At 36.5% G+C, this 27,836-nt stretch overlaps 1 protein-coding gene across 1 annotated transcript in view; it reads left to right on the top strand.

Moving 5' to 3' along the window:
* Positions 1–27,836, top strand: part of LOC149788859 (uncharacterized) — a 35,489-nt gene that overhangs the window by 2,886 nt on the left and 4,767 nt on the right. The window contains exons 2-7 of the mRNA XM_089975797.1: positions 932–1,435; positions 2,349–2,455; positions 4,583–4,837; positions 6,593–6,714; positions 17,370–17,539; positions 22,759–22,886. Of these exons, the coding sequence (XP_089831923.1) occupies positions 932–1,435; positions 2,349–2,455; positions 4,583–4,837; positions 6,593–6,714; positions 17,370–17,539; positions 22,759–22,886 (1,286 nt within the window). The remainder of the gene's footprint in view (positions 1–931; positions 1,436–2,348; positions 2,456–4,582; positions 4,838–6,592; positions 6,715–17,369; positions 17,540–22,758; positions 22,887–27,836) is intronic.

Genomic DNA, 27,836 nt, shown 5'->3' with positions numbered 1-27,836 from the left:
TCCAATGGTACATATACCTGGGGAAAGATATTTAATTCCTTTGACCTATAAAGGTGACATATCTGGCCCATTTAAGCCTATTGTTAATTACTGGGCTAATTTGAATAATATTTCCAATTCAATCAAGTTATGTTGGGCAGTTCTGGGGAAGATGTTTAAAGGTTTTTCTATTTTTAACATTGACAGATGATGGCAGATTCATGATAAAAGGCAATATAAGATTACTTTCTTTCACATGTTAAAATATCAGTACATGTGGTTAAGATGTGAAGTAGATTTGTGTTTGTCAAACACTTATGCCACCACCAGACCAACATTTCTAAATCTAATGAATTCACAAAGTCAGAAAAGATTGAAAATTTGCTTTAATATCATGATATACGATGCCATCAATTAAAACATAGGAAATATTCACATGATCTAATTTTCATACCAAATGGCCCAAGCATATTGTATTTATTGTGGTGGGTTTCGTGTAAAAGAATGAAAACAAAATTGCGTTGCACTGTCTCATAAGCCCATGTTGTACATAATTGTTGATAGAGCTTATCCTTGGGAATGTTTTCTCTTACATAATTGGCCCAGCTATTTTAGATGTGTAGCATTTACAGAAATGCCACAAATAACAGCTCATTAACAATGTACTGTGGTACATGTTCTAGCAAAGATCCATACCACTATATCAATATTCAGGTTAAATTACACCGCTATTTTGAATTGAATTATGCTGTAGGTTTGTAATATAAAACATTTGTAAAGAAAACTTAAGAATAAAATATTCAGACAGATTTGAATTGATATCGGGCACCAATCTTGTAAACATAGGATAATTTGCTATATATTTAAATGTATGTAAACCAAAAACATCATTTTGCTTATGGATGTTGAAGCAAATACCTGCCGATTCAGTTCAGTGCTTGATCTGTTTCAGATTCAGAACAGAATTTGCGACTACAGCGTCTAGCCAAAGTCCTGAATGATCAAGTACAGAAGAGGAATGTGACTGACAAGAGAGTGGAGCATGCTGAGATTATATATCAAAGGGAGAAAAAGGATCGTGCAGGTGACCATGCCTTCCATTTTGTTAGTCAGGACATTCAGTCTAGCTCAGAACCAGGTATATTCCCATCAAGTCAAAATAATGAACAAGGTGTGAAAGAAATGGAGTCAACTGCTGGCAACATCAGTGATGACCCAGCAATGGAAATCTTGAAATTGTTGCATGATAAAGCTGATAAACTAAAGCAAGAAACAGATATACCTCTAACGATGGTAGACTTTGCTGGTCAGTATGCCTTTTACACGACACATCAGACTTTTCTAACGGATCGGGCAATATATCTCCTTGTTTCAGATATCAGTAAACAAGTTACAGATCCAGTGGAAGATGATTGCTATTTCGATATGGAGGGAATTAAATTATGCAAAGTCTATGGTAAGTTTATGTATAAAAACATAAGTTTAAAGTGACTTGAAAGTTTTGCCAAGATTTTGTATCATTAAGATTGGGATAATGGTCAAGTCACATTTCCAATCTATTAATTCATGTTAAGGATATGAATAGAATGAGGGAAAAGTTCAGGCAATCATACTTTAAATTAGGATATTTCCACATAAACATTATGTAGCTGTCAATGGAAATTTAGGCTGCCAGATGGTTTTATTATAGCAGAAACATCCCGGATGTTGTTCTCCCGAAGTATTTGCTAGACGAGATTTATGTATCTTTCTCACTTGACTCTGTAAATTAAATCATCAGTGACTTAATATTAGTTCATTGTTTTATGTACCTTGACAAAGCACTTAATTTTACTACTGATTGACAGCATGCATATGACTGTAGAAACAAAGTCTGACATTTTCAGGCTAGAGGTACAGTGCTCTATTTATTATTGATACTGGTCATGGGCCACACAAGTAAGCATACATGAAAGGGTATATTTATTACCTTTACTGGTTATGAACCACAACAGTAAGCATACATGAAAGGGTCTCTTTATTATTGACACTGGTCATGGACCACACAAGTAAGCATGCATGAAAGTGTATTTTTATTACATCTACTGGTCATAGACCCCAACAGTAAGCATACATTTCTTGGTTTCCTAGAAATTCATTCTCGCCAGCAGAGCTTTGGTTCCATTAACACCAATAATATGAGAAATGTACTATTTGGTTAAATGAATTGCTAACAATTACATGGTACAAATTACATTTCCATTAGTTTGCCATAATTTGTGTAACAGCTTTTTATCAGTACTTTGTGAACATTTGATATCAATGCCATATGTGATGACAGTTCTTCATTCCTTTAGTTATGAAGTTTTTATTTTACTTTCTTTGTTTAGAGCTTGTGGAAGTTTGGTTAAACTCCATACATTCTTGTGCACCATTCCCAGAAGCAAAGACCCCTCCTGTGATTTTGGTGGGAACACATGTGGATCAGATCCAGCAGGTAGGTGTAGTTGTAAGTTAGACCAAATAGTCGTCAAGGTGTGAATGAGTTAGGTAGTACAAGATTGGTAATACGTGTATTATTATTTCAGTTAATTGTAATGATAATAATAGGTGTAGATTTCTAGCTGTACCGCCCATAGATCAGAAGAGCTTATGGTGCGGTCCATCCATTCCATAGTACACGTTCATTATGATTACGTCACCCTTAACTACTTGGAGGATGAAACTTGGTTCTGTTGGTCTTAAATGAAGATGATGCTGCTCGGACAGCCTTTAATGCTACCATGGTGACAATCTTGACACCCTTGATATTGCTGCACCTCCTGAATGGATGTTCATTTAAACATGGGCTCTTCACTAAAAGACATCTAATGATGTCCAGTTAGTCTTAAATGACAATAGTGCCAATCTGATACCCAGTTTGTCTACCACAGCAGCCAACTTACAAATCTTGTCATCACTTCTCCTCCTGAACAGGATGTTATATTGATGGAATATTTTCATCCTTCTTAGAAAATAGGGTTGGTCTTAAATGAAAATATTTGATATCAAGTTGATGATATACATGACCATCTTGTAATTCTTGCTGTGGCTACTTCCCATTGATGGCTGGTAAAGTTGGTAATATACATTCACCAAAAGATGTCTAATGCCATCTGGTGGGTCTTAAATGGAAATGGTACCTATCTATTATCACTGTTAAAAACCAATGAAAATGGAAAAGGTACTGATGTATTATCATTGTTAAAAACCAATGATAATGGAAATGGTACCGATCTATTATCACTGTTAAATAACAATGATGATGGAAATGATACCAATCTATTATCACTGTTAAATACCAATGATAATAGAAATGGTACAAATATATTACACTGTTAAATATCAGTGATAATGGAAATGGTACCGATCTATTACACTGTTAAATATCAGTGATAATGGAAATGGTACCAATCTCTTATCACTGTTAAATACTAATGATAATGGAAATGGTACCGATCTAATACACTGTTAAATACCAGTAATAATGGAAATGGTACGGATCTATTATCATTGTTAAATAGCAATGATAAGCTTTTCTTTTCTTTCACTCATTGACTCAGAATGCGATATGGCTGCTTATGCTTTGATGTTGTGTATGCTTCCTGTCATTGTTCCTAGATCTAAAAGGGAAAAGTAAGTTGATTACCAAATAAGGTCAAGAAATTTACATACGGATGCATTGTCTCTATATCAAGTACCATCTTGATAATTAATAATAAAGCTAATGAAATATTTATAATTTTAGTTAAGGGGCCCAGAGTGCCCAAGTGGTGTACAGCACTCACTGTTACGGATCACTGCCATCTCACCTCTGTCTGCGTGGGTTCGAGTCTCGGGCTCAGCCAATGTGGGTATGTGAGAAAGCTTGCCGGTAGCTTCTCATGGGTCGGTGGTTCTTTTCGGGGTTTTCCCGGGTTCTTCCTCCACCATTGATACTGTCTGCCATGTATAGCTTATCTTGTGCAGAAAAATGGCATTAAACCCTATAACAACAACAACAATAATTTTAGTTTTATAATGAATCATAAAGCTAATCAAGTATTTACAAGGAATTTTATTAATTTTAGTGTCATCTGATGATTTACCTTCATAGATATTTTTAACTTGTACAGATGTACTTTTCAAGCGAAATATCGATAAATCCCCTTAAGGAAGTACAGTATACAACATAATGAGGTACACATCTCTGTTTTACCTACATTCTGCAAACCCAGCTAATGCCAAAATGTATACTTCCCATATGAACTGATTGTGGCTTGGAAGTATTCCATGCCAGGAAAAAGATGGTGATATAACATACATAACATGGTGATCATTCTCATCTTGTGTGCAATAAGATGTAAAATGTGTCTAGAAATCGCATGAAGAATTTGTAAAGTAAAGAGGTCACTGTCTTGTGTGTGGGGCATCACAAAATGTTACTCGGTAACTGTAATCTTACATATATATACCTAAAACCAGTTGGTAACACAATATAAATTAATTGTCAGCAGGTTTGTATGTAAAGTCTGCGTCATACCAAACTTATCCAGTAATAAATAATTGAAGTTCCTGTCCTTCAGTAATTTAATTTTGATTTTAGGATTCCAGAGAAGAGGTGTGTCAACGTTATTTTCGGCAGATTCGATATGAATATCTTGGTACCAAGCCAACTATAGTTCACCTGGCTGATGAGGACTTTGACATTGACAACACAGTGATTGACCCGAAGTTGGATGAGTTAAAACAAAAAATTATACAGCTTGCATCTGAGCAGCCATATTGGGGTGAGGCCATTCCAGTGAGGTGGCTCACTTTGGAAGAGCACCTGATGAGGCTTAAGGCTGCAGGTGTCAAGGTACATGTGACTGTCTTATTGTTTTTGATTTTCAGGTAATCATCCAAATTCAAGACTAACAGAAAGAAAGTAATAAATTACTCCAAAACTGTTGATTATATCGCCATAAAACTTGATACGTAACATATCAGGTCCATGGTCCAGATGTACATATATCAGACTAGTGGTCCAGATGTACACAGATCAGACCAATAGCCCGGATGTACACAAATCAGACTAGTGGCCCAGATGTACACAATTCAGACTAGTGGTCCAGATGTACACAGATTAGTGGTCCAGATGCACACAAATCAGACTAGTGGTCCAGATATACACAAATCAGACTAGTGGCCCGGATGTACACAACTCAGACTAGTGGCCCGTATGTGCACATATCAGGCTAGTGGTCCAGATGTACACAAATCAGACTAGTGGTCCGGATGTACACATATCAGACTAGCAGTCAATGCATACACTTATCAGATTGGTGGTCCACATACACCGTTGTATTACGACAAAAACTAAGTATATTCACTTGACCTCATGCAACCAATGGGAATCCACACAATTCATTTTGAAACATCTATATCCCATCAGCCACTGAGAGACTTCATCATAGGCAACATTTTAAATATATTATTACATTATTATTACTAATTGTCAGCATATTTGTAAACCCCTATTTACAGATCCTAAGTAATTTACGTTTTTAACAGAGCCAAATTTCGCAGACAGTTTATAACAACTTAAATACTCTATACAGTTTACAACCATGAATAAAAGTTATGAAAATTAAATAACATATTATACAAGAAAATATAGATATACATAAGAATATTTATGAAGTAAGTAGTACTGTATTTATCTTGTGCTAAACACATGGGTCATGCTAGGTTACTGTACTGATAAACAGGTAGAGGGTTTATTATAAAACTCTCTTAAAATTTGCTAAAATGTTGTGGAAGTTTGAGAGGGGCTTATAATGGGAGATGTATTATACTTTCCAGATCTGAAAAGGATTTTAGTTACATTTCATTTGTGTATACTTTACTGTGACCTCACCATGATAGGTGGGAGACCAAAAAATCAGTTCGATTCTTTTTACAGAAATCAAGATCATTTATTATAAAGCAGATACTCTTATGTCTTTTGTTTATCAGTCAATAGTAATCGTTAACAAATTACAGTGTATAATCAGTGTTCAGCCTCGAATAAATCTGTAAGTAGTAATTAAATATGTTATTTATCTTCTCACGTACAGGTGATCCCATACAGTAGTAATTAAATGTGTTATTTGACTTCTAATCTAGAGGTCATCTCATTCAATAGTAATTAAAGGTGTTATTTGACTTCTAATCTACAGGTCATCCCATACAGCAGTACTTAAATGTGTTATCTGCCTTCCTAATTCCTTATTTGCCTTCCTGCCTTCCTAATTCCTTATTTGCCTTCCTAATTGCCTTCCTACAGGTCATCCTATACAGTAGTAATTAAAGGTAATATGTGCCTTCTAATGTACAGGTCATCCCATACAGTAGTAAGTAAATGTGTTATTTGACGTCTAATCTACAGGTCATCCCATACAGTATTAATTAAATGTGTTATTTGACTTCTAATCTACAGGTCATCCCATACAGTAGTAATTAAATGTGTTATTTGACTTCTAATCTACGGGTCATCCCATACAGCAGTAATTAAATGTGTTATTTGTCTTATAATTTACAGGTCATCCCATACAGTAGTAATTCAAAGTGTTATTTGCCATCTAATCTACAGGTCATCCCATACAGTCTGCTAGAGGACATGAACCAAAAAGAAGCTGTTAAGATTGAGTCCAGAGAGGAACTAGATCTGTTTCTCAAGTTTCAGCATGATATTGGCAACAGCCTCTACTTTGGGTAAGAAACTTCATTATTCATTATTTTCATTAGGAAGAAATTGTTAGAACTTTACTTTGGGTAAGAAACTTGTTTATTCTCCATTTCCATCAGGAATAGATTTTTAGAACACTACTTTGGGGAAGAAACTTCTTTGCTCTTCCTTTCCATTAGGAAGACATCTTTAGAACTCTACTTTAGGTAATAAACTTATTTATTCTCCATTTCCGTTAGGAATAGATTTTTAGAACTCTACTTTGGGGACGAAACTGTTTTGTTATTCCTTTCCTTTAGGAAGAAATCTTTAGAACTCTACTTTAGGTAACAAACTTAATTGTTCTCCATTTCTATTAGGAAAAGATTGTTAAAAAGCATTTCTTTCTTGTGCGAGTACACACACTCTCTCTCTCTTTCTCTCTCTCTCTCTCCCTCTCTTTCTCTCTTTCTCTCTCTCTCTCTCTCTCTCTATATATATATATATATATATGTGTGTGTGTGTGTGTGTGTGTGTGTGTGTGTGTGTGTGCAGACTTATAGCATTTTGGAATTGTTACATTTATCAAAATAGAAACAAAGTATTCAGAGACTGATCACTTCCCAAAAAATGATTAGTAGATAGATATTGAGTTCTGTATGTGTAAAAATGTAACAGAAGTTGGAACAAGTCTGAAAGTTATCCCTCTGGGTTAAAGCTAAGGTTCCAAATTAACATGGATTTCTCTCATTACTGAATGAACCTTTGAACATGTCAACAAGTCATATGTCTGGGTAAAATATATGGTTGCCATGTTAACATGGGATTTCTTTCATTCAGTTGATACTTTTTGAATGGCAGATGGTACGTTGCATTTGAATGAGGATTTTATAAAGTTCTGTTCATGGTCATTTTCTGTAATGACAGTTTTCATAGGATATTATTAAGGGCCATATGCAGCAGGTTTGAATCTTCTTTTGACAAGATAATACAGCCAATATTTTCTCGCATGATCAGAGATGCCATTTTTAAACAAATATAGCCAGTCTTTTCTTTCATGTTCATTGCCATATTTAAACTAAATTAGCCAATCTTTTCATAGTCAGATATGCCATTTTTAAACTAGTGTAGCCAAACGTTTCTTTCACGGTCACAAAATCCACTTTGTTTGCTAAGATGTTCTGGGAAGAAAAGACAAAATGCGTACTCAAATTTGAAAGAAATTATTTCTCTATTTTTTTAGTTTTGATTATTTCTCCTGGAAATTTGTTTAGTATCCTAAACCCTGACACCTGGGACACACATGACATAATTGGTTAGGCTGCATAGTGAAAATTGGGCATTCTTTTAAACCAAATCTGTTTTTGGCAGTGTGAAAAGGGTGGATGGCTGCAGATTAGTAACTCTTTCTTCGATCTAGCATGTACAATAATCTCTTGCAATGTGTATTATATTCAATGTTCCAGTACTTTCAATGGAAGTTACTAGCAGGCATGTCTGCTTCTGCCAGTGACCAAATGTATGTAATCTAACCTATGTTGTAAATCTCCCGTTGACAGAAATGCAAATTATCAATGCAATTCATCCCATGCTACAAATTTTCCATTCACAGTAGTGTCAAGTCTGTCATGTAGCTGACAGTAACTTGACAGTTAATATCAAACAGGTAACATTCTGAAAGGCAAAATTACTGGAACCAACATTACATTTGTTGGTTTCCATGCAATAAGTCACGTTTCCAGGATATATTGTCAATGTAGTTTACCTTATTGAAGAGGCCCAGCCCCATTGATTCGCAACACTAGAGATCAACTGTCAAAGTCACAGGAGCAAAAAAGTTGATTTTACATTCAATATGATAAGTCTTCTTTAATTCAGTTACTCATGGTAATTTTTGTAACCATTATAATTCCATTACATGTGAGAAAGAGCTTATTTCTATTCCATCTTTGATTGATAGACCAAACTGCAAGGTATTTGGCTTTGTCATTGTATAATCATGCTTACTTCAGGCGTACAGTGTCTATGGACAGTCTTTGAATGATATACCAAACTACAAGGTCTTTGGATTTGTCATTGCATAATCATGCTTACTTCAGGTGTATAGTGTATATGGACAGTTTTTGAATGATAGACCAAACTGCAAGGTCTTTGGATTTGTTATTGCATAATCATCCTTACTTCAGGTGTATAGTGTCTATGGACAGTCTATGATTGATAAATCAAACTGCGAGGTCTTTGTTTTTAATATTGCACAATTATGATTGCTTCACAAGTCATGTGTAATGGTAATGGACATTTCCTCAATAGTATCTTTTTAAAAAGCATCTGAACAATTATGATCATCTTTGCCCATATGTCAGCCTATCACTTGTATCATCAAGATCTTAGATGGAATGATAATGAGTAAGATGACTGCATACTAATGAGATGATAATTAACTTGTGTTCATTTATGGTGCTCTCCAATGACCTCATTACTTTACCCAACAACATTTTCAAACCTTTTGAAATTGTATTACTATATTAACCTTTGTAAATATATGTTGCATTTATGTATCACATTGCATTATTTGTCTTAAGATACATTTTCCGAGGCCATCGCAATAAGTGTTGTTGTCTTCCACTGCCAGGAATTCCTCTGCATCTTTTGCACATGTAATAACAGCCACTTCTACATCATCAGGCTATGTGTTTCAATAGTCTGCTATGAACATATGCATTATGGCATTACTTTCGAAATTTCTCTGGCAATAAACCAATAATTTTGAATTTTAAAAACACCTTCCTATATAACAACACAGATTTACAATAATTTGGACTTTTAAAAACACCTGCCTATGTAATAACACAGATTTACAGCTAATTTAGTAAACAATATATGTTCATGTTAACTGCAATCTGGGGTCCCGAGTGGTCTAAAGTGCTCTCCGTTACGGATCACTGCCATCTCACCTCTGTCGGCGTGGGTTCGAGTCTCGGATTCGGCCAATGTGGGTATGTGAGAAAGCTTGCCAGTAGCTTCTCGTGCGTCGGTGGTTCTTTTCCGTGGTTTTCCCAGGTTCTTCCTCCACCATGAATACTGGCTGCCATGTATAGCCTATTGTGTGCTGGAAAATGGCATTTAACCCCACAACAACAATAACAACAATAATTGCAATCTTAATAATAAAAATAAATTTTCCATTGTATAATGTTATGTAACCCTTTATTCAAATATCACTGAGTCCATAAATGACCTGAAATATCACCTTATGTCATTAATTTGACACTCACTTTATAACCCTTTCTTATCATCGCTGACTGACCGTACAAAGGAACACCTCTAACCACACGAGTTGTTCACATCTCAAGACCAATTCTTTTCAAATAGAAAGAATTTAGTTTTTCTGCGATACAATTCCACAATTCTGAATTGAATCTAGCGTGTTGAATAGATGGTGCTTGCTTCAAGGTCCAAATCACGAAATCACACCAATTCTTGCTCGCAATATCTGATGGTCCATGCACTTGAAAAAAAATTGTGATGCTTCATTTTCAAGATTACATTACCATGGAGGTCTAATGAACAAACTAAATATAATTGCAGGCTTCACCCAACCCATGTATAAGCCACCACTAATATATGTGCATAATTAATTATATAATGTAATAAGATATGGAATTTGTTAGGAGGTGGGGTGGGGTGAATTGTGAAGGTAAAGCCATGCATTTCTTCTCTTTTTAATTTGTTTTGCAAGTTAAATTAATGACGTAGAATAAAACTTTTTGAATTATTATTTAACAAATTCTTTTTTTATTTATTCATTGGAAATTCGATATTTAAATACCCCAACAAAAAAGTACAGGATATGCCGATTTGTATTTTAACTCAATTTGAGGAGATAGGAATATTAATGTATTTTTCTTCAATTGTCTCTTCGCCTTGATTGTCAAATCTAAATAACTGCAAACATCATTTTCTGTAAAATTTGGAATTTTACCAACATATCCGGTCCATGTATTCGATGACAATGGCTCATAATAGCATTTTCTAATAATCTGAAGAAACAAATTTCATATCTTGTAAGCCCAACACTGTAATCCCCTTCACTAGTTTGAATACTTCTTCCTTTTTCCCGCTTACATTCTGCCCATGTTGTCTCAGGTGAAGATAGAACACTATTAATTTTACTATATGTTCTCTACATTTGTTTCTCAGTACTGACCTTTCACTGTGTGAAATTCAATCCAAATCATATGTTAATCTAAAATGCCTTCAAAGATGACTTCACAGGGACGTTCTTGTCAAAGGTTGACCTGCTCTTTTTTGAGATGATGAACTGTCAACAGAGCAGCATGTAAGCAGAGCACAGATTTCACTTCCGGATCATCACCAAGGCCTTATTACTCACTTTGCACTGCCACCGAAATACACGCAGACAACAACACCCTGAGCACATATAATCAAGAATAAATAATTACGATTAAATCCCTACCAGAAATGCATAAATAAAACTCTTATGACACCACCAAAATGAGAGAGGAAATTTTGTTTCTAAAAATAGACTAGAACTAAATTCGTGGGTACTGAACTGGAAGTACTAATTGTGAACCGATTCGAGGTAAGATTTAATTTTTGGGATTTTACATCTTTCTAAAGCAATATTGTTTAAATATTTTATTGTAACACTATATAACAAAAGTCGATAAAGGTAGCCCTTGGAAGTTGATTAAGTGATGACAGCGCCTCTTAGCCAAGGAAAGTAATTAACTTACTGAAAAGGTCTATACCTCTTAATACCTTAGGAGAAGTACTACTACCACGCAAATCCAGACCTTTTAGGTACTACTTTTAGCTAAAGGGAGCTAAAAGTTCTCTGCCAACCTATGTGAGGTTGGGCAGAGTGACCTCCCCTTAGGTATAAGACTTAGCGGCAAAGTCTAGGAATTTATCAGTTACTACTTCCGCTCGTGCCAAGAAGCAAACTCTCTTCATGAGAAACGTCACAAAAGCCAGAATCTACGGGAAGATATAGCATTACAAGTTGGAAGATTGTTTCGCTTCTTAGGAAAGCATACTCCATCTATATGTCCAACTTATTTTCTTCCTATCCCCCAAAAGGTCTACCTTTACAATTTGCCAACACTTTGTCGTCACACATTTAAGTACTTGCATGGGGAGCCTAAGCAACTTACCTTGGGCTTTAATTATTTTGTACATGTAAGTCTCTAACGCTTATAAAAACTAATATATGTCTTATTCCATTACGATCGTGTACATACTGATGAGTTTCTATTGCAAGCTATTCATAGATCCCAGGTGCCAACTTCAGTATGTTTTCATGGTCCAGGCAGTCTGGTCTATGGGCCTTTTTTCATACAGGTAAGTGCCTCTTAATGGATATTGTTGCACATAATATGTGGCAATGTAGACACTTGTGTACATTTCTATATTGCTTCCGCTCTGATCAGAGAAGTCCAGGTTGCATTTCTATGCATGGTCTACTCGTGGTTGAATAATTTTTATCAGCATAAGTAATCCATCATATTTAATGTGCACTAAGTCACTTATATGGGTAGCCTATGCGACTTCACAAGATAGGTTTGGGCTACACAGTTTACGTGTGTGTTTTCATGTCCTTAAGAAACTCATAATTTGTATATCTAATTCTGTCATTTCTGGTACATACAGGTGAGATTATTTTACCAAGGCATATTTTGTTTTGGAACGCCATGCTTCAATGGTTCTACCTGTACTTGCATCCTTGACCTTTCTTACAGGTAGCATTGTAATTGAGATCCTCTGCTGGCAATTGTTTCCCAGTTAACCATCATCTGGTATAGCTCTGCACCCACACTGTATTCTCACATCACATGTGCAGGCCCACAGGTTTTTGCCTCTCCACCTTACAGGTGGCATTCTCATTTTATATTGCACCTGTATGTTTCATTGTTTATTAAATATCTGTTATCAGTTTCTGGGCAACATCTTCAGATTAAGCATTGCACCGACATTGCGTTATGAAATATGGATACAGTTTTATCCATTTTGCTCTACTTGTCTTACAGAGTAGAACCGCAGGGAAAGCTCAAAGAAAAAAAAAATTACAGCTCAGGACAAATATGTCACCAGTCTCCATGCTGACATTTTCACAGTGTGAGAAGTTCTGGCGGAGAAGGGAGAGAAATCAATTTATCTTCCAGCCACGAAGCGCCGGACATTGCACGTTCTGAAACAGCTCCGGCACCCAAGTCACCACCACAGAATATTTTTGGTAACTATCTCTGCCTTGCCTCCACAGGGTTCAACTTGTTTCCTATTACGGAAGAGTGAGGGACACAGCTAACAAACAACCAAGTCTTTTCTCACTCGCAGACACTCGGGTAGGTTGCATGGATCAAACATCCATTACACATCCCAAGCTGATGATCTTAATGATATCCTCGTGACACAGATGGCATATTTATGTTCCGACTGGCCTAGGCAATATACTAGGGACCAAAACTTAAATATTAAAGGCTCAGTCACTAACAGCCTGGCTTACAGTATATCAACTTTTGCAGACATGTGCAGGGAAGAGTCTCTCAAGACACTAATTCGGCACGAATAGTTCCTCAGGCTTAAACAGATGTCGCTTCACAATTTCTCTACGCTAGGCCATGAGAGGAGACTCTTTACACAGCTACTGTCTCAATGTCACAGCTTCTAATTCATGACATTCTATGGGTTTAATTAGTGACAGACCCCATCACTCTTTGCCAGCTATGTCGCAAACATTAGAGGTAACCTTAGTCTCACCTAATGCAACCAAGGTAATGTTGTTTGTTCTCCAGTGTTGTCACCTATTCTACACTATCTGATGGCATGGGAAGATTCAGTCTTGCGAGCATCCATTGAGCACGTATCTCACCTTTAACCCCCAGAGGTTTGACTTTGTCCACCCATTCTATCAACATACTGGACCACAGCTCCAGCATCTGTTGATCTGAAGATATGTCGGAAGAGTCTGCCTTCAGTTACGTCTGCAAACTTGAAGAGCTACAGATATTCTGATCCACCTTCATCATCAGTTCGTTGGCAGTTCTACCTTTGCCACACACAAGTAATTCATTTTGAAACCTCAGCAGTTGACAGTGATATCACCTCTATGGGGACGACAAAGCCGTACTCAGAGTTACGGAACCTGCAGGTTTTGGTCATATGAAATACGGCCAAAGAAATAAGTAATTCTGACAACCAGTAGTAGAGAGAATTGCTTTAGCAGGAAGGCCCTCCACTCTGAAAGCATATGAAGGCAAATGGCACATTTTCATGCAGTTGTGCACAAATGAACACATCGCACCACTCCAGTCATCTATACTGGAAATAGCTAACTTTCTCTGGTTCTTCTTAGAGAGAAAGTTCACACCGAATATGATAAAACGTTACTGCTCCTAGATGGTTGACAACATTCGTTATCATGATAGAGATTATATTGGAAAAATCAAGGACTTATCCTACCTACTCTCCAACTTTGCGGAACCTATCTTGGGTATCAACTGGCTGCACAAGACATCTGAATCACTTTCAAGGGCATCTCTGGCAACCCTTTCTACAAGACTTACTTCTTCATGGCGGTAGCGAATAAAGGCTGAATTAGCGAAATACGTGCCCTATCAGCAGACGCAATTACATGCAGTTCCGACAAGATGAGTCAGTCTTACTTGAAACAGTATCTTCTTTTATCACCAACCACCGTCTACCGTCCACGTGTACTCAGACTTTCTCATCTAGACATCAGCTGAAAACGACCTACAAGACCCAGTTCAGGGTATTACATGGTACCTTAATGTAGCAAAGCCATTGAGTCGAGGGATATAACACCTCTTTCTACTTCTCAAGACAGGACAGGAGGATATATCAACACAAACTATCTTGTCTTGGAGAAAGTCTCTTATTCACTCAGCATATAGGAAAATAACACCAGCTCAAATGAACCTATTACGCATTTCAGCTCACAAGGTTAGATCAGTTGCCACCATCCTAGCATCTGACTGGAACTGTTCGCTAGCCAACATTGTTCAGGCTCAGGGATAACGATCTGGTTCCACATTCTCGAGCATTTATCTCCAAGATCTGTCATCCTGAGGGCCCAATTCCATGTGATATAACCTATATGATACACATCCACCCTCCCAGCCTCCCCAGTTACATCATTAATGAGCATGCCTTCTGCTCCATTAGTAACTGACACGTTCTTAGACTTGGCCACCAAGTCTTATATCTAAGAGGAGATAACTCTGCCTGACTACCACATATGTAGGAAGACAACTATTTGGCTCCCTTTAGCTAAATGTAGTGTCTGGGAGGACTAGATTTGCGAGGTAGTACTAGTTCCCCTAAGGTATTGTGAGGTATTATGGTTGGGTAAGTATTCTGGAAGAAACAATTTTCTGGGAACAATAGGTATTTTTAGGCCCGATAAACAAGGTTACATTGCGCTAAATAAGGAATAAGCAAAATAACTTACACAAAGCAAACTTAGAACTTTACAACATGCCTTGACGATGTGTCTTAGATTGCATATGGGGAAATGAAAGAAACAATATTTTATTGGGAGGGTAGACGGCAAACCTGAACGGTTATGGTTCCTTTGATACAAAAATGGAGAAAATATCTTTAAATTAATCATATATCTTATAACAGCTGTATACATTACGGATGGATTGCAGACATGTAAATGAAAAAAGCTACAGACAGTGGCTTTAACATTTTATTCTGATGATGTCAATAAAGTAAATAAAGGCAGCGATTGTTTTGGGCATTAGTGTCCATAATTAGCTATGCCCTGTTAGCGCCCATGCACAGATTTATAAAACTTGGGGCAGGCATATTATAAACTGCCCCACAAGTGCCCTTCTAATGCCCATGTACAGATTTATCAAACTTGGGGCAGCCTTATTGTGTACTGACCTCCTAGTGACCATGTACAGATTTATTAAACTTGGGGCAGACATATTTTGTACTGACCTCCAAGTGCCCATGTACAGATTTATTAAACTTGGGGCAGCCTTATTGTGTACTGACGTCCTAGTGCCTATGTACAGATTTATTAAACTTGGGGAAGCCTTATTGTGTTCTGACCTCCTAGTGCCCATGTACAGATTTATACAACTTGGGGCAGGCATATTATAAACTGCCCTACAAGTGCCCTTCTAATGCCCATGTACAGATGTATTAAACAGGGGGCAGACTTATTGTGTACTCACCTCCTAGTGCCCATGTGCACATTTATTAAACTTGGGGCAGGCATATTTTATACTGACCTCCTAGTGCTCATGTACACATTTATTAAACAGGGAGCTGGCATATTATATGCTGTTCATAGGACTCTTGTTGAAATGGAATGTAGTGTCACATGTAATTGTTCAAATGGAATGTTGTTGCACGGTTTAACGCCATTTTCAGCACAATATAGGGTATATATAGTGGCCAGTATTAATGGTGGATGAATGACCTGGGAAAACCCCGGAAAACCTCACTGACCAATGAGAAGCTACTGGCGAGCTTTCTCACATACCCACCAAGTGGAATGTAGTGTTACATGTAATTGTTGAAATGGAAGGTAGTGTCACATGTAAATATTGTAATGGAAGGTAGTTTCACATAACTGTACAAAGTTTTATTATAAGATGTTGTTTAAAATTTAAGAGTTTTCAAAATAGGTAACAGGGTCATCCTTGTGACAGTTATAACCAATCTAATATCTAGAATTATGGCAAAGAGCCTTGCACTTACATGAAGCTTTCTTCAATTAGGCAAACATTCACTATTGTGACAGCTATGAACCAATCTAATGACTATAACAAACACTAAGAACATGATACTTAACTGAAGGATGTTTTGAAATAGGCATTATGGGTCACACTTGTGAGAGTTTTAAGCAGTTGAATGTCGAGAACAAACACCTCAATTTAAGGATCGAGTGGGAATCACAGTGATGACTATTTTAAGGATGCAATTTATTGGAAATTTCTTTGAAGTGAAATTATCATCACAACTTTCTGTCACTTAATGGTGGAAGAATAAATGAGAATCTGAAATGTTTTAATTATATTTTTCAATCACAGTCATGTCTTCTGTGGTGACTAGAATGAATCATTATTCCCATTCTTGATAATCCTGTTCTGTTTGCTAAGGTGTACTGGAGATACAGGTGTATGTTGTAAATGGTTCAGGTGTCATAATGAACACACATCCAATTTCAAGAGAGACTAGCATCTTATATCCTTCACTGTCTGGCTTATATTATTCTTAAAAGCAAAATGCAACCAAAATGCTTTTCACAATTAAAGGGGTGCAAACAGCACTACTTCAAAAGTGAAGGTAACGGTAAGGTGGGTAAGATGAGTTAAAGACTCTGTAGTACAGGTAATTATAACTGTTCAGGAAGTTCACTGTTGACAAATCCATTAACATTTGCAAGACGTTCTGTAACTAATTGTCTTTAGGTATATCCCTTTATTGTAATTCAGGAAAGGTAAATTTGTATCAGTATCAAGTTTTAGGGGCCAATGCTATCTTATGTCTAAGTTGATCATTTTTATTAGTATAATATCATGTCATTAAGTTTTAGAAGATTCTGTTTTGGGGGAAAATATTTTTATTGTAAAAATAATGAGTATAATGTTTAGTAGAAAGTATATACAGCAGTGCACACACTTGTTAATGTAAATTACAGAACTGAAGGACTGAAGGAACAGATCATGCTGGACCCTCAGTGGTTGATTTATGCCTTGAGGACCATCATTACAGCTGATAATTTTATCCTGAAGAAAATTAAAACACCAGCTGTCATTCAGAAGTGGCGTGAGTTCAAGAAAACTGGAAAGCTCACTCAGGAATTAATAGGTTTGTGAATCACCAAAATCTTTCAGAACAATTTCATTATAAAATACATTTCCAATAATAATTAAGACAACAAATTAATTTTTTTGGTATGTTTGAGGTAAATGGACTTTAACAAAGCATTGCATTTCAGTATAAAAAAATTGTTTTCATTAAAAAATATAAGCAGAGAGATACTGCATATTGTCAACAGATTTATAGAATCAAAATGGTGATGCCAAACAAATTACTTTGTACAGAAAAAAGGACTAGACCTGACATACCTCTTCTACTCATTGTGGCAAACCCTCGTGCTTTTTAATTTATCTCTCTCCACCCCTGACCTTGCCCCTAGCGTTACAAGCCGATCTGTTTTTCTCCCATTACTATGTTATATAATGTTTATTGTAAACAACGTAGAAATATCGTCTTAATCGCAGCCAATGTGGGTAAGTGAGAAACCTTGCCAGTACCTTCTCGTGGGTTGGTGGTTCTTTCCGGAGTTTTCCCGGGTTCTTCCTCCATCATTAATACTGGCCACCATGTATAGCCTATCGTGTGCTGAAAGATGGCGTTAAACCCTACAACAACAACAACAACAACATCGTCTTAATCGTACTTTTAATATTTATCCTTTTATAGTTCTATATAGTCGTAGTCCATAAGGGTTTATGGAGTAGTCTTTCGTCCATCACTGTCCTCACACGTTTGTCATCATTACCACTCCTGCTTGGATGAAAATTGACACTTCAATTCATATCATGGTCTAGTTGGTCTTAAATATGGTCTCCATAGTGACCATCTTAACAATCTTGTTGTGGTCATTTTAACAATCTTGTTACACCTCTTCCTCGATAACTCGCACACATCGGGGTATAATAACATAGACCGTACTATAAGCGAGTGCACGAGTTACCGAGGGACCTCCCAAATATCCGCTAGACAAAAGACATCCGGAGAACCGCGGGGTAGTCCTACAATGTAAGACATGGCACATGTTATTTTTGTTTTAGGGCTATGTCTTACTTCCCAAATAATGGGCTTATATAGCATTTCCGATGTTTGTTGACATCGGAACGAGTAATCAAAGTTTCAGGGATATGTTACACACTTGGCAGCCCATAACAGCACTCTTCCACAAATTGATATGCAATTGATATACTTGGGGTGCCGTTTTTATCCTGGTGGAATCAAAATCTGACACTAGCAAATGGACGCATTTTCATGTTTCCATTGAAATACATTTGAATGTGTTGAAATGCGATAGTAGTCGAGGTATGCAGAAGTATATTCAAGTAGGTTCATGTGGGGGATATGTTACTTAAACGAAACATTGCTTACAGTTCCAATAGGCATAACATGTTTTGATCCATTTCCCTAAAGAATAATATTTCAACTTAACCCGATTTCAGCAATCCCGGTTTTCATCGCTTTCCAGCCAACTGAAATGTCGGCCAACGAAACTTGAAATAAGGTCCATTTCTTTTTTGAGAATTTGAATTTATTAGAGAATAGACATCAGAGTAAGTAAAGTCCGACTAAAACATTATGAATTTACTTTGTAGAAAAGCGTCGTTATTTTAGTTGCCAGTTGTGTGAGATATTTCTGAAAATTCGATTTTCGTTATGATGTTAGTCGACATCAAAGCATCCTGATGCCCAAAACAAAAATATCAGCGTCGAGGTCTTACATGTAGGTCTAAACCACGGGGATGGGGAGAGGTGGGTCTGTTTAATGACTGAATCTTCGTTTTATAATCACGTCGAGAATATTTGCCAATAAACCGCTTTATCTGATGAAGTTGTTCGTTATTCTGTTCGTTATTCTGTATAAATCATGTTTATTTTATTAATTTCCAACATCTGGATGATTGATAACATGATTCCAACTGGTTTCAACAACCAACATGGTACCCGAAAACATTTGTGTATTACATCACGTCTTTTAGTTTTTGTTGATTAGTCTGGTTCTCGGATTGGTGTGTAATAGTTTTTGATAACAAGGAGTGTATGAAGCATGGAATCAGACTAACTGTTGATATACAACCAAACAAGATTCCTTTTTATAAAAACAAAAACAACATTTCGTAAGACAGTCGTCTACGTCGATATTGAATTTTTGAATTGTTCACTTAGTAAACTATTGATGCCGTGATTTCATTGCAAGTAACACTAAAACTTCTTATCATCCTTGAAAATATCTCTACGTGCGAATTCAGGAATTTTCTGAAACTCGTTTATCCTACAATGGTTCGTATCTGTGAAACAAGACTCTTTATTTTACGACGTACTCATTTTGCTTGGTTGCCTTGCTATCTATAATCATAGTTATGATTGAGTAGGTTAATTTAAGGTAATTTAATTATATTGTGTACACAATAACGTTTTCTACAGTGATCGATGGATCAACTGAAATGAGTTACCCGACATACGACCAGAGCAACTGGTTCTTAAGCATGTAGGAATTGTATGCCTTTTAACTTTTTTGTTTATTCCACCTACTTTATTTGATTCAAAAGACGTAATTAACGTGCTAATAGAAAAGGAGGCCCGCTTTTTTGCAACAATACAACAAATGTTTTCGCTAGTCCAATATCAAAACATGGTCGGCACTTAATTAGGTTCTCGGAGAAACGCTCGCAGACATAGCTGTTACAATAGACTGAGACATTTTACGTTTAATTACAAGAGGACACATTGCATTTATGACGATTACACTCAAAAGGAACTAAAGGCTAGAAGTAGAACACAAATTTCAATTTATGCAAAAAAATATTTAACTGGTATTTATTTATTGAAGTACAGCCTCCACTAGGCATGACATTTTCGTTTATCAAACTTTCCTCGAATATCGTTAATTATGGTGTACTAAGAATGTCGTTTGGAAAGAAAATGTAACAAATTTTATGACTTCTTCTTAAAGTTGATATTTCATAATGGTGATTAAAATTTTCAGGTCATATCTATCGTTTTCGACGATAAAACGAGTGATATACCAGTTTCTATTACCAATTGTGATTGTGATGTTCGTCAAGTTCAGCAAATAAGAATAATTATTTTGGTATTTTCTGGTTTAAAAAATGGGATCCATGACTGACCCCGCGTTATAAGCAGGTTCGCGAGTTATCATTGCACGAGCTATCGAGGGAGTGGTGTATTGCTACTCCTCCTGAATGGATATTTATATATACATGAGATTTTCACTAAAAGATACTGTATCACATGATGACTGTATGCCTCATATGGCCACACAGTATCCCTCTTGAAAATACTGCTTTTAATAGCAGCAATAGATTGCCCATAGCTATTGTTTAGCTTTCCTTTTCGAGCCAAAAAACCCATCATCTGTTTTAGGTGAATACATCCTTCTCTGGCGTGAAAAATTGCTAGTATGATGATATCCACTTGTGCAACTTGCTTGGTCCTTGATAATGTTATACGCAGAGTGCAGCTAGTTCATCTTTTCAAGGACGTTCTATTGTTCAGACATTTTCCATGATTCACCTGATAAAATTTACATCTAACAGCATTTTTGAACCGCATTTGAGACCTGACCTCTCCGTTATTTTGCTCTAGTGGTTTTGCACTATCTGTTCATTGTTTAAGTCATATGTTATAAATTGTGTGCAGGAATAATGACAGCATGCTAAAATAAAGGCTATGTGTCTCTTCTGTCGATATTGACATAGAATACGATATCTCTACTAATTTTCTTCTTGAGTTATTTTATTCAAAGCATTCCTAATGTCTGACCAGTACATTTCTGTTGTATGTATGTCTGCTTCCTTTAATAAAAAAGTTTTCAAGAACTGCGAGAAATCCTCTTCTTACACGTAAAAAAACAGGTAAACATTTAACACTTTACAGCATGCATAGAGAACACAGGATCAACTTTATATACGCTAAATACAAACAAGGAGAGTTACACGTTACAAATATACACCAAACAAAATGGAAAATGTTATCCCTGGATTCTACAGGAGAATCCTTGATAATTGAAAATGATTTTATATACATATGAATAAATAGCATAATCATAGAGGTAACTTGGGTCCGCATGTAAATGGCACCTATTGCCTTGCCTGTAAGCTCTGATCCATTTAACATCTCGACCATACACACATCATCAACAAATGATGTTACAGAAACAATGGTGCATATATATATATACACACACACTCACACACACACACACACACACACATACATACATATATATATATATATATATATATATATATATATATATATATATATATATATTCATTCCATAGCACGATGCTGCCACCTATTGTGGAGGAGATACACCGCTCAGCTTGTAGTGTGTTGCTGCCTCATATTTAGAAAATTCACCACTCCTATCATGAGGTGTTGCTGCCTCATATTCAGAAAATGCACACTCCTATCATGACGTGTTGCTGTCTCATATTTAGAAAATGCACCAATCCTATCATGAGGTGTTGCTGCCTTATATTTAGAAAATGCACCACTCCTATCATGATGTGTTGCTGCCTCATTTACAAAATGCACCACTCCTATCATGACGTGTTGCTGCCTCATATTTAAAAATTGCACCACTCCTATCATGAGGTGTTGCTGCCTCATTTACAAAATGCACCACTCTTATCATGACGTGTTGCTGCCTCATATTTAGAAAATGCACCACTCCTATGATGATGTGTTGCTGCCTCCGATGGAGGAGATGCACCATTCTTGTAGTGTCTCTACCTTCAATTTAGGAAGAGATACACTCTTCAGAGGTAGTGCGTCATGCCCTCCCTACAGGAGGGATCAGCACAAAAAACCCTTGAACAAATAGTGACTATACATGTTAACTCGCTTTGAAATGCCAAGTAAGTGTGTGTGTGTAAGTGATTTGGATTTAACAATTATTCAGTCATATCCCTACCATGTCTGTAGTGTGGCAGTTTATAGTGATGTCTAGCACTGGGGCATCATGCCGCAGGAGTGGAATATTTATAGAACACTTGCATACACTGATAATATTGTAGTGAGTGGGACTGTGACAGACGGCTGTAGGAGTAGAATATTTATAGAACTCTTGCATGCACTAATAATATTGAAGTGAGTGGGACTGTGGCAGACAGCTAAATGGGTGGAATTAAAGCTAAACATAAACATAAATATATTGTATCAGGTGTACAAATCATGTGTCTGTGTTTTAAAATGAGTTTGAAATGTTCAGCAATTTTAAGTAATACAAGTGACATTTCTATCTCCAGATGCCATCTGGACAAAGGAAAATAGCCCTGATTGCCATGACAACAAGGATCTCATCTTACGTCTCATGGAAAATTTGAATATCATTGCCAGGCCACTGTCATTCAGTAACGATGGAGATGAAGTCAAGGTTAGTTTCTGAAATTGCTGCTTCTTGTCTCAGCTACAGCTGTCTCATATTTCAATTATAAACATCTTAGAATTTAAAATGTTACAGGACATTGCAATATTTTATGTAGGAATGTCTCTGTGAAATAGTTTTTAGTTGTTTGAAAAGCGACTGCTTCATCTAGGTTTAAAATATTAAACTATCAACCTTGGAAGCATGCAGAGAAGTTAGCAAGAAAAGATAATTGAGATGAATATAGAGAGATTAGATTGAATTTAACAGAAAGCACACAGGCCTTTAAATTTATGCAAATGATCATGATCACAATTCATTCAGAATGTTCAACATGATCTGATATTTGCATGAAAGCCTTTCAGATTTGTCCAAGTTATATACAGGCATATAACCAGTCAACACCATTTGACCATATTCAACAGAAAGTATCCATCTAGTCCAGTTTTCATGGCATCACGGTGTGTGTGGGTTTGATATGGCCTATAAACTAATCAGCACCATTGAACAATATTCAACAGAAAGTATTCATCTAGTCCAGACTTAATGACATCAGGACGTGTGTATGTGATATGGCCTATATACTCAACACCATTTGACATATTCAACAGACTGTATTGATCAAGTCCAGACTTCATGGTATCAGGGTGTGTGTGTGTGTGTGATATGGCCTATAAATTATTCAACACCATTTGACCACATTCAACAGACTGTATTCATCTCATCCAGACTTCTTGGCATCAAGGTTTGTGTGTGTGTGTGTTTGTCTGATTTGGCCTATATAATAATCAGCACCATTTGACCATATTCAGCAGACTGGATTCATCTAGTCTAGACTTCATGGCAACTTCTTTGCTGGAGGCTGTATCTGTTGACATCCATTACTGATAGTCATTGAGTCCGTGCTCTCATAATCCTTGTACATATCTATTGTCATCTATTATTTATAATCTTCATTCCATTGCTGTCCTGATCTGTGTACATATCTACCGACATCTATTTATTGTCATCAGGCCATTGCTGTCCTGATCCGTGTACATGTGTACATACATCTTTTATTTATTGTCATCAGGCCGTTGCTGTCCTGATCCGTGTACATATGTACAGACATCTTTTATTTATTGTCATCAGGCCATTGCTGTCCTGATCCGTGTACATGTGTACAGACATCTTTTATTTATTATCATCAGGCCATTGCTGTCCTGATCCGTATACATATCTACCGACTAATATTACTGTCATCTGCCAGTACTCCGGATCCTTGTACATATCTACTGACGGCCATCACTAGTGGTCACTGGGCTAGTGCCACCCATCACTGACAATCCTTAGACAGTGCTGTCCTGATCCTTGTAAATAACTAATGACATCCATCTCTGATAGTCACTGAGCCAGTGTAGTATGATTGTCTTCAGGCCAGTGCTGTCATGATCCTTGTACCTATATACCCACATCATCACTGATAGTCATTAGGCCAGTGCTGAAATGATCCTTGTCTGATAGTCATTAAGCCAGTGCTGTCATGATCCTTGTCCATAACTACTAACCTCCTTTTTGGTTTTATTCATAGTCATCAGCCCAGTGATGTCCTGGAAATTGTATATATCTACTGTTATCCATTACTGATAGTCATCAGGGTGGGTGTGTATGTATGTGTGTGTGTGTGTGTGTGTGATTTGGATTTTTAATGTAGCTTTAACAATTTTCCAATATATTGCTAGGATGTCTGCAGTGTGACAGTTTATAGTGATGTCTAGCACTGGGGTATCACGCAGACCTGCCAACTCTTACGATTTTGCCATATGTCTTTCGAAAATTACCCATAAAATGCGGAAATACGGACTTAAGCACAAAAGCAAAAACTACGGGGACATGATCATTGCCAAAAAATCCAGAAAATTTGTTCATCCATGTTTGATTTGGATCCGGGTTTCATATTAGAAGTAGTGAAATTGGTCAGGGAACCAGACTAACTTTACAGCAGCACATCCGATGCTTTAAACTGCACCTAGTTGTTCATGCGAAGCATCTGCCTTATGAAACTGTTGATCATAGATTTTCTTTTTTAAATGGCTTCCAGCAAGCGATCAATATTTAAGACGAAAGGGAAAATAAGCCTGTTGAAAAGTGCTAATAACACAGAAAAATAAAAAAGAATATTCAGGTTCTTGTGAATGAAAGCTAGAAGGGACACAGCTATGTTTAGTGAACATCACGTGCCAAATTGAGCATGACTCGTGGCGGGAGATATGATTGATGTCGTCATGTGAAATGGAGAAAAGAATTTCCAAGAATTACGTCAACTTGAGAGACAGCAACAAGCCTTTGAGCTGCATAGGGTTTGCAACTAAAATTTGTGCAACTGTACTAGCTGTAAATAAAGTCTATGCGTACTTTACAAACTTTTCAGTTGAACATGATGTTTATTGTCACTGCACGTTCCGAATACCGAACTTTCAATTAAGTTTTCCAGCTTTACAATAGCAGTTTATGATATTTTGTTACACCTTACTGAAAACTGGTCAAACTTATGGAAAATATCAGCTGCCTTACTAAGACGGAACTCGTCAGGGTTGGCAGGATTTTATCATGCCGCAGACATGTAGTATCTTGTCCCACCCATTAACATTATCCTGACACCAGGCTGATCAGTTCTACCACTAACCTCTTAATGCTGAACATCAAGCGATGCAGCTGCTAGTACCATTTTATAAATTTTTCGTATGACTCTGCCGGGGTTGAAACCCACGACCTTCCACATCCAAGGTGGGCAGTGGTGCTCCATTGGGCCGGTGCTATCCCAATCATTGTCGCTACATACCCACATCATCACTGATAGTCATTAGACCAGTGCTGTCAAAATACTTGTAGCTATAAACCCACATCATTACAGATAGTCATTAGCCAGTACTGTCCTGATCCTTGTAGCTATATACCCACATTTACACTGATAGTCATTAGACCAGTGCTGTCTTAATCCGTGTTGCTATATACCCACATTATCACTCAGTGATAGTCAATAGACCAGTGCTGCCCCAATCCTTGTAGCTATATACCCACATCATCACTGATAGTCATTAGACCAGTGCTGTCCTAATCCTTGTATATCACTTCTTAGTCCTCAGGCCGGTGATGTCCTGGAACTTGTTTAGATCAACTGACATCCATTACTGATAGTCCTCAGGCCAGTGATGTCCTGGAACTTGTATAGATCTACTGACGTCCATTACTGATAGTCATCATGCAGGATTCTTATCCTTCTTGTTGAAGCATTGTATTGATTCATTTATCTAATATACAAACATCTTATGGCTTTATTGCGAGGTTTTGGAGTCACATCACAGAAGTCTGTATGTGAATTCTTGAAATAATCGTGGAGATAAAAAAAAAATAGCAGAGTGATATGTCAATTTATTAACAACAATGTTATTTCTTAAACACGTGTAACAAAATAAAGAAATTAATGTTAATATCATTTTATTTATTTATTTAAGAGACATGGTCATTGATCTTTTAACGTTTGTTGGAAAATGAGGTGCTGACCCTGAGGTTTGTTATTGAAATTAAAATCTTGAACTACCTGAAATGTTTTACTGTGTAACCTTTAGTTTGCCTGGTGAACGTATAGTATAACCTCATGTTTGTTGTGGGTCATGTGTTGAGTGTCTTGCATGGTTCATCACTAATTAACGTATTCCACCAAACCACAGAAGTAATTTTGACCAAACGGAGGTGAATGTATCCTGGCGTGAAGGACATTTAGAGTTTAACAAATGATGCCAGTCTGAATTTAAATATGGCCATTGTTATTAAAACTTTATAAACAATTATATGGCTACTAGCAGAATATGTTTAACAGAATTAGAGGTCTTACAGTTTCATACAAATGATGATGATTGCCTTTAGATATGGCTGCTGTTATGAAAATAGAAAATTGCAAAGAAATATGTAAGTAACTACTTAAAACTCATAATTTGACTAACTGCAGGTTTATATAGAGGTCATTCAATTTTCTAAAATTATTTGCAACTAGCCATACAGTTCTTTCCGGTTAATACATACTTGGAAAGTACTGGTTGTTAGTGGAGCAAAGGTTATAACATCTGTCATAGGAATGCCGATATCAGCACACAGTGCTTATGATCAGTGTACTTTGGACATTTCTGAAAACTTACTTTTATGCATATTCATGGTGCAATGGAATCTGGCGTTAAGATCACCAAGCTCCTGTTTACCATTACACTTTTAGCATTTATGTGGGTAATACTGCATGGACATATTTTATTTTCAGCTTTCTATTTTCGCTATTTAGAGGATATCCATAATTCTCTGCCTCCCTATCTTTGGTCTCAGCAACTTAAAATTTAACCAAAGTTTTCTTGCAATTTAATTGCTGAGACACTTTGATACTCGTGTACATGTCCATTGCTACATCCTTCCACACCTTATATTAAGGTCACTGTTAAAATTTTGTTTGATTTAACTTGTTGATAATTTTTGATTACTTTAAAGCGAAATAAAAGATTGACTTTATTAACAGAGACAAAGAGTATCTTGTTGTGATAATGCCTTTGAATTAATATAATATAAAATTTCAGTAATTAGTGAAATCTATGTATTAATGAGTTGATGCATCTTATTTGCTAAGTTTCTTGCCACCAGATTTCTGATATCGTTTTGATCAAACTTGGAACGTAGACTTTTATCCTGAATAGTTCGAATTAGTTTCAAAATGATAGGCTGACATTTCCAATATTCATGTAATAATCCAGCAAAATGATATTGGGAGCATGGTCATACAATGAAAATATTATTTTATTCTGTTGAAATTGGGCTACGGATATGAAATATTAATTGCCTAACAATAATGTTTAGTTACCTGGGCTATTCATGCTAGGGCAACTGCTGCCCTTTGAAAGAACAAGAGCAAAGCATATTAGTAAGGTGATCTTGCATCTG

Source organism: Sinohyriopsis cumingii, chromosome 11, assembly GCF_028554795.1.
Source record: "Sinohyriopsis cumingii isolate HCF-2022 chromosome 11, ASM2855479v2, whole genome shotgun sequence".
In the NCBI taxonomy this organism is placed as follows: Eukaryota; Metazoa; Mollusca; class Bivalvia; order Unionida; family Unionidae; genus Sinohyriopsis; species Sinohyriopsis cumingii.
The sequence above is the reverse complement of the archived record's forward strand: the minus strand, read 5'-3'. Positions and strand labels throughout refer to the sequence as shown.